Consider the following 9,241-nt stretch of genomic DNA (forward strand, 5'->3'; position numbering starts at 1 on the left):
AACTGTAGTGTATTGTAGTATAATATACCCTATAGTTGTAGAAAACTTAGTACAGTATTGGGTAAAGTAATTTTTTTTATATTACTACTTACTAGTTGTTATATTACACTCTAAAAAATGCTGGGTTGTTTCAACCCAACTCTGGGTCAAATATGGACTAACCCAACTGTTGGGTTAAATTTTTACATTCAGTTTTTAACCCAAGAGTTGGGTTAGTCCAAATTTGACCCAAAGTTGGGTTGAAACAACCCAGCATTTTTTAGAGTGTATCTAATCCCATTTTATTAACCAATGTCTTTGCTGCTGACCTTTGATGATCCAGTTCAACCATACTAATAGGCAAAAATTACTTTAGATAAACTAACAATTGTGCTTCATTGTTTTTTTATTGCTGAAGAGTGTTTCTTCTCCTGCGTTCTACTGTACAGACGTGAATTTACTTTTGCTTCAGCCTGAGGTTTATTCATTACACTTTTTCTTGTGAAAGGGCTTTTATATTTGCTATAAATAGAACTTCTTATATTAAAAACAATCAAGCCCTGCTTATATTTAAAAAGTAACGCGAAAGTAACGCAAAAGTAATATAACGCATTACTTTCCATAAAAAGTAACTAAGTAATGTAATTAGTTACTTTTTTAGAGAGTAATGCAATATTGTAATGCATTACTTTTAAAAGTAACTTTCCCAAACACTGGTGGCGGTTAACTGATTTATGAAAATAATAAAACAATTTTGGCAAAGTTATATTGTTGGCGTTTCTGAGGTACATGTTATGTTACGACTATTCACAAGCGGTTTTGTTGATGATTTTCTAAACATGAGACATTCATTTAAGTTGTTCTGATTTTTTTCAACATGTCTTCTGATATTCATTCATGTTTATCTCGTGCTAGAACTAATAGACAAATAGATGATTGATTCAGTTCATTGTTCTGATAAAATTGACAGAATTTAAAGGCTACGATTTGTGTTATATTAAAAGTAACAAAACACGCTTATTGCGATTATTGGGTGGCTTGTGCACCACTAATGAAAACTTTAAATATTATTTCCAAGCATTTATGTTTTTTTTATTAATAAAACAGCTTGTGAATAGTCATGTAATGCTATTCACCTCAGAAAAGACAACAATAAGGAGCGATGAAGCCCACATTGACCTATAATGTTTGGGTGGCCCCATAGCTGGAGCGTGTGTAAGGCCATAGGGATTTGGGGCAAAAATGCCACTAAATTGGACAAAAATGCCCCTGCACAAACAAATGAAATATATTACGTCTGTTGCTAACAAAGTGAAAATGAATAGACAGTGTCGATTGTGGCATTAAATTAAGATCTGATCATATTGTACCGTATTTCATGTTAGGCGTTTTTAAAGTGTTGCTTATTTTAACCAATCACACACAATTCTATTGAGCTTAGGAATGCAATGGCCAATCAGAGGCGTTCAGTTGAGTCATCGCTGAAACTCATCAGTTTTGTTCATCAGAGTGCGTGCGCGTTCTCTGACTGAATTCCGGACTCTTGCGAATTCTCTCATCATAAACAACAAAGCGCAGATGTACATACAATGTAAGCAAGAGATTAATTTCACAGTGTATACAGCTTCAGTGATTATAACGGTAGTTTAGTTTTTTGAGAGTACTTAAACTCGTGATAGATCAAAGTTAGTGATAATGTCACTTTCTATAGCCTATATAATTTATTCGCTGTTTGAATAGCCGTGGAAAGGAAACGTTATATAATTATAAATTTCTAATGTTTTTATTCAATTGTAATCACGTTAAATACAAATTCAGTCCCATTAAACATGTTTTATTAGCCTACATGGCACCCATGTCTGGTTCTTGCCTAAAAAGACGGGGTTATGACGTTTAATACATTTGGCTGCTTTTAGCCTTACCCTGGAGTTGGTTCACCCTCCGCCTATGGTTTCAGCTCTATGTTGAAAATATTTCCAAGGTTCCTGCTATAATTCTACATTTGACTTTTTTGTTGTTTTCCTATAGACGGCAGTTTCAGATCAGGGATCTGAGCTAATACTAAGTCTTAAATTTGGCTGCAAGAAGATTTTCATTGTAATGACGATGTGTTCAGCCTTGTTATACCAAAAGATTGAATTTCTCCCAATTCATTCCAAAGTTTTTTTTTTTTTTTCAAAAAAAGTATGAATGATGCTTGTCTTCAGTCTAATGTAATGCAAGATGATGACATCAGTTAACTTTCTGACAAAACTAGCAACCAAAAAATATTAATTTGCACCCCTGCACATAGTATTTTTTGGTTGTTCCAAGAACTGTTTTATACCTAAAACAGCAGTTCTTATATGACGACTTACAGTGTTGGGGAAAGTTACTTTTAAAAGAAATGCATTACAATATTGCATTACTCCATAAAAAGCTACCAATTGCATTGTTTTCTATGGAAAGTAAGTCATTATGTTACTTTTGCATTACTTTTTGCCACCTGGGCTGGGCTTGCTTATTTATTTTTTAATAACAAGAAACCCAAAAGTTATATTTTTTTGCAACTGTAAAGAACTGTAATTAAAAATTAGACAAATTTTGTAATCATTATGTAAAATTAGCTACAGGACACCCCCCCCCAAAAGGGGCACTTTAAGAGTGATTAGTTGAGATTAGTTAATAAATATCAATTTATAAGCAAATGATTAAGTCTTTTTAAGGTCATTAATATTCATGAGTGAAGCAATTAACTTAGTGGGATTTGTAAATTGATTGGTTATTTCTTTGCATAAATATAAATTCATTGGTATAGTACTGGTGTACATGTGTGGTTTGGGAAATCTTTTTTTTTTTTACTGGCCATGCTGTCAGCACAAATAGCTTTTTTTGTTTTCCTTGGGTGGCCTATGACTTTTTCAAAGTAAATACTATTACTTGTCTATACTAGTTTCAAAGCCAATAAATCCTTTGAATCCCAAAAATTTGAATCCTAAATAGGTGGTTTCTTATTCTGGCCCTGGATTATCCCAGCACTGCACAATGTGGAAAGATGCATCCAAAATTACACACTGCATTCGATGAAGAACCTACAGAACGTACTTTATTATCAGTATGTTAGTTTATGTTAAGTATGTAGGCGTGTAATATGAATACAATACATACAAGACATACTACATCCACCATGTTGGCACTGTTACTTGACCTATGAGTTGTAGAGGAGTGCGCATCAGATGCACAATTCAGAATCTCTGTGAAAAACCGCATGTCATTTGAGTATATATATATATATATATATATATATATTTTTTTAGCCTAGTGTTTTATGAATACTGCGTATTGAGAAAAGTCCTAAAGTCCTACTCATCAAATGCACAGTGCTGAGGTCTTCCAGGACTACAGCCCTAAATAGTAGCTCTCTGACTAAGCAGTATATTTATAAAAATTAATGCAACACCTTCCATACAAATATGCCACAGACTCACACAAATTCTACATCCCCTTGAATCCTTAAAACCACAACCCACCACCCAACTACTTTAACATTGCCATGGCAAGCTTGAACTTAAAACCTTTTACACATCATCCCATCCTCCCCACAACCCATTTGCCTCCATATCCCTCCCCTCCCCCACCATCCCAGTCAGGACATTGTCCATCAGTGATTAGCGATGAGCAGAGCGTGCCAGGAGACGCTCACTAACTGTGTTAGGCAGCCGAGCCGCAGCTCTCAGGCAGGCAGCTGAGCATGCAGATCTCTCACATACTGAAAAGTGGAGCCATATTCCCCCCTTGAACACACAGAGAGGCAAAGAGGATGGCAGGATTCTCTCAGCAAGTGCAGGGGACCAGGCTGACTTTAGCAGATGTTTTTGAGTGCTGATTTGTTTTACATTTTCAAAATGAGAAATACAGAAATACACAGGATGATAGAATACGTAAAATTTGGAGTGCTGAAGATTGAAAGACCCCCAGGAAAAAGCACTTGTCAAGAGAATTACTGTCCATCTTTCAATAGAGACTACATGTTCAAATGTCACATAGACATAAAATATATTTGTGAGAATCGACACATATCAAAGTGAGGGAAAATGGCTTTCAAAAGTGCATAATGTGCATTTGCAATTGAACAGGACATGCGTGTTACATGACATCTTTGTGCAATCTCAAGAACCGTTAAAATCAATAAATAAATGGACAGGAGAGGCAGCAGTGTGGACAGATTTCTGCCATTTCAAAGCTGGCTGGGGTTCGATTAATGATTTGGGGTACAGAAAAACTAGGACAATAATTGAATAAGGTAACTCAAATTTTAGATAATCAAGACAACACATCAGACGAGAATTAATTCCTATACTTAGTGTTTGTATTTGGCCAGAGAATCGGCTATCAAAAATTGCAAACATACCACAGTCTAAGCTGGTTTTATCTCTCCACTGTTGCGTCTTCTTATCAAGTCATTTATTCATTTTTAACTCTAATTTCAAACAAAACAGCATATCAGTTGATGAACATTGAAATCGATTATTCACTAGGGTAAGAACTCATCGTTCTCTCTGTACTTATTTTACTTGTATATGCTTCTACAGGTTGCATAAAATTGATTTCACACCCTCATGAATCCAATTATAGGTACTCAAACAGAAAAAATCTAGGAAAACACCATTTCGATTCACCCAAAAATGACAGTTTAATCTACGCACAATACTTAAAGTATTAAGAGATAGAAGAAAGACAGAAGACAACAAAATAATTACTAAATCCTATAAAATAAACTGCCATAAAATAGTACAACAGGGCTCCAGAATAAAACTTTTTTTTTTTAAATTAAACATTTAGGTGCCAAATGACTTTGACTATGATCTATACATTACAAAAAAAAAAATGTAAATGGTAAAATAATATTTTTTAAAATTCATATAAGTAACATATCCTGGTTCATTTACAATCAGATCTAAAAATTATGTTATTCACCAAGGGAACTCATTGCCTGAACATTTCACTGACTGAGCGAGTCTTATTTAAACAACTAACTCACAAGCACATTCATTTCTTGAAACATTTACTCAAAGCGGGACAGACATCATGGCTGCCACTATGTTCTTTACCCATGCCAACAAGATTATAACAAAATGTATATAGACACCAAGTTGCCCTGACTATCGCCAGTGGTGACTAGATTTTAAATTAGTGGTCGTGCTTTTTTTAGATCACATTTGCAACCATTTTAGTTGAAATCTGGAGCCCTGTTAGCAGATGTATACATAAGGGCAAACATAACATCAAATATAGCTTTAAATCGATAACTGAGAAACCTTATCTGTCATTTTTGGGTCCAGGCATACCTTTAGTCATAACAGCAGTGTGAGATCACAGATCTCTGATTCCTTTACGATTCACTCTGTTTGGAGGTAAAACTAACACAAACCTCTCACTTCCATGGTCTTGCACATTTCCTAAGCTTCTGTGTTGACTGCTTGTAAACCACAGTAACTATTATAAATGTCCTAACTAATCAAATCTAAAAGACGTCATCCACATTGCTAAAGGCTTCAACTGGAAACCAGATGGAAAATACAGAGATACAGAAGCTTAGCAAATTTCTCCCTCTCACATCCAGGGTTTCTCTTTTTACAGTTCCATGTGCAGATCCTAGACAAGCAAAGAGGGGTGAGGTGAGCCTCCAGCGGCTTGGTTCCTCGACGCTGCTCTGGGTTGGGCAGCGCGGGGCCAAATGGGCTGAAGTGAACAGTGTGAAATGGAGGGAGGGAGGCAGGGAGGACGCTGCACGTTGCTGCAGATGAGGGGCAGGGAGGAGGTGAGGAGGGGTTAAGAGGATACAGAAGCTCAGGGCAACCAGTCCACAGGTAAGAGAAGAAAGACTGAAAGTGACAACAACCAGGTGCAACTGTTCACAACCAAAGGGGTAAAGTACCTATCTTTGCCAAATTTATTAGGATGGCGACTATGGATGACCTGCATGTGTTCAAACATTCAGCACTGACAGGTGTTTGTTGTTTATAGTGAAACTGTCACACATATTTTTGCTCTTTGACTAAAGGAAAATAGCCCATTTCTTTTACCTTGACCAATTGACTCTTTGCTAAGCCTTAAAACGTCACTGACCAATTATACCTTAGCAATTCTTGCTATATCAAGCTTTGGCACTTTTGTAATTAAAGTCAATGGTGGATAGTTTTAAATGGAATTTTAAAGAGTTTATACTACTGTTCATAAGTTTGGGGTCGGTAAGATTTTGTAATTTTTTTGAGAGAAGTCACTTTTTCGCACCAAGGCTGCATTTATCTTGATAAAATAAAGCAAAAACAGTAATATTGTGAAATATTATTACAATTTAAAAATCTGAATTTTCAGCAACCATTACTCCAGTCTTCAGTGTCACATGCTGATTTGGGGCTTGAGATACGTTTCTTATTATTAGCAATGCTAAAAACAGTTGCACTCTTATTAGCTGAAAAGCATTTATTTGAAATTGAATTTTTAGTAACATTATAAATGTCTTAACTGTCACTGTTGATTAATTTGTTGCATCCTCAATGAATAAAAATATGAATTAAAATAAAATCTAAATATTTAAAAAAAAATCTAATTGAACCTACAGTTTAGTGTATCCACCTTATTTTTCAACGCAGAAGTAAGTCATTTTCTGTGAATGAGTGAGACTTCTGGTTCATTAGCTGCTGTAGGGAAATAACAAGAAGAAAAACAAAGTGCAGTAAATGCTAAAACTGTTTTCACTACACACCAGTGTGTTCATAATTAAGATATTACATTAAAATAATATGGTAAGACACGAGTTTGCAATATCAAGCAGCAAAACGAGCTGTTTTGTACAGCTAAAATAGCTGGAAGCGGATGACACCGGAAGCCAAACACATACAATTTACAAATGGCCACATCCACACACTGGAAAAATAAGGTGGATACAAATGGTCAAATATTTTTGCTAGAGGACATACATGCAGTATTTCCCAATCTTTTATGATCATTATAAGATGTGATATTCCCAAAAATACATGTTTAACTTAAATATGGACAATCTGAATTTTAATTCATTTACATATTAATTCATAGTAATAGAAATCACAGTATTTGATGTATTTTAGAGCTTTCCTTGATTCAACGTCTCAATCTCAGTATTGCATAATTTAATTTCCTTCGAAAGATGGCAGATAAAAGATACTTTTGACATTTTAACAACACTCACGGAGAGTGAGTAACAGTAACCAAGGGGGGTGGAGCTTAGCAAAGGGTCAATTATATTAAATGTGCTCTGAGTCATCAAGAGAATATCTAGTGTGCTGTAGTACTGGTGAAGTGGGGGCCTCAGTGGTAAAGTGTTCTGTGCTGCTGGTTGTTCTCTGAGAGACAGGGTCAGTGTAACAGAGGAGAAATGGAAGGAAGGGGGCTCTCCATCAAAAGCAGAAGTTCAGAGTCAGGCCAAATGAACAGCCAATTGCAGATCAAATGCTGTGTGAAATGAGAAGGGATTTGAATGGTGTTGCGTTTGGTTTTGTAAATAATTGTTCATGCTATTTTTGTCCTCCAGGGCCAATTGGAAATATTATTTGTAATGAGGCAGCTTTGATACATCTGACAATGACTTAACTAGGAGTCAATCATACACCCGATTTCAGTTAAATCAGGGAAGCTTTTCACATCCTATTTTTCAAGTTATCTCAGCTGCATCATGACTGGATCATTAATGTGGAACAGAACAGGTGTGCATGAAAAGGTGAGTCCTTTTCATTGGCGGCTGTCTTTAAAAAAAATCCCCCGGTATGGTTTCGGTGGTCCTTGTCGTTTTTTTTTTTCTTTTTTTCGATCAGTTCTAGCATGCTGTAACTGCTGAATGGGCATGCAGAGAGATCAGCTCTATAGCTTTGTATCTTACCCTCATCCCTTCAAAACGTGACAATGCTCTGAGGGGTCTCAGGGCCCTTAGTGTCCTGAGTGATTTAATGGGCCCTAGTTCGGAGTAGCCCAGCGCATTAGCTATAAGGCTGACTATAGACACCTACACAGAAACAGAGAAGCAAAAAAGGATCCATACTGTTAGACGGGAGAAAGCTCTTGAGGGAAGTGATGGCCTCTAGAGCTGCTGGAACGTTGGTTTACACACATACACAACAGTTTAGATGGGTATATACATATATAACACTGCATTTATACATGTATATATCCCCAAGAAGGAGAGAGAGAGAGAAAAAGACTCATGTTTAGTATTGGTTACAGGTACAGATAGGGGTTTAGAGGCAGAGGATAAACCCAGGATTTTGCGCTCTGTTAGTTTTGGGAGGTCACCAACCCTTGTGAGCTTCTTTACACCTGTGGAGAAACTTGTGGTTGAAAGAAAGAGACAGAGAGAAAGAGAAGCATAAGACTCGAACAAAAAAAGACAGAGAAGCGCACAACGCACGGCTGATGAAGTACGTTAGGGGACCTTGGGGACATGGGGGGTTGAGAAGATTGAGGTGACCCCTGCAGATGCATCAAAAAAACAACCCAACATACTGCAAGAACCTTACCCTTGCCCTTCTAACATTGTCTCTCCATGTCGCTCTTGGCTGAGGCATTAAATCCCATTTAATTTAAGACTGACAAACTAATGGAACCTGTGAGAAAGAATACAGGTAAACATGTGCATGTATGCCAAATTGCAAATTACATTGATTTTACAGTTTAAAGAGCATCACATTGACACAGTAACATGACAGCGAAAGGGGAGATCAGGGGGGCGCAGATAGTAAATGGACATTAGACAGCACCGAAAGGACAAAAATCACTCTGTGGGAACCCAAGCCCTGGTTACTCAAAATGCCATCCATTGTGGAAAAGTAAACACCCTCCATGCTATCTGGAAGGATAAAGCGAACTTGAGCGTAAAGGGCAGAAAGGTCAAATCCGTCAAAATGGCTCTCTAGAGAACCGTATTGATTATATTGTAGGGGTGCTCTGATTGATCGGCTACCAATCACAATCGGCCGATAATCGCTTTGGGATGATTGATCAGCGGTCTCTAAAAAGGCCGATCTCATCAAACCGATCTCAAGCTGATGACGCGCCTGCCGTGAGAGCAGTTTGGCTCGACATGCAGCGGCACCGTCTCAGTCTCTGTCCGGCACGGGTGAAATAATTATAATGCTTTAGGTGAGGTACAATATGGAAGCATATAGGTAGCGAAATTCAATTTAAAATGCAATATGCAAAATGGCAATGCAATATTCAAAATGGCATTGTATTTCTGTATTTAAATTTA

General features: G+C 36.8%; 1 protein-coding gene across 3 annotated transcripts in view; it reads right to left on the reverse strand.

Annotated features, from left to right (window-relative positions):
- LOC107687533 (sodium channel protein type 8 subunit alpha-like) overlaps window positions 1-9,241 on the reverse strand; it is a 24,870-nt gene that overhangs the window by 5,894 nt on the left and 9,735 nt on the right. Inside the window, exon 1 of one of the 3 annotated variants that reach the window (XM_016484909.1) lies at window positions 8,036-8,126. The exons of 1 other annotated variant lie outside the window; for it this stretch is intronic. Coding sequence is in view for 1 of the 2 variants with exons in the window: in XM_016484907.1 (XP_016340393.1) it covers window positions 7,877-7,882 (6 nt within the window). In the remaining variant the exon portion in view is untranslated. One more of the 3 variants, XM_016484907.1, reaches the window with a different exon arrangement.

The sequence above is a fragment of the Sinocyclocheilus anshuiensis genome, unplaced genomic scaffold (genome assembly GCF_001515605.1).
Source record: "Sinocyclocheilus anshuiensis isolate Anshui unplaced genomic scaffold, SAMN03320099.WGS_v1.1 scaffold870, whole genome shotgun sequence".
Taxonomy (NCBI): domain Eukaryota; kingdom Metazoa; phylum Chordata; class Actinopteri; order Cypriniformes; family Cyprinidae; genus Sinocyclocheilus; species Sinocyclocheilus anshuiensis.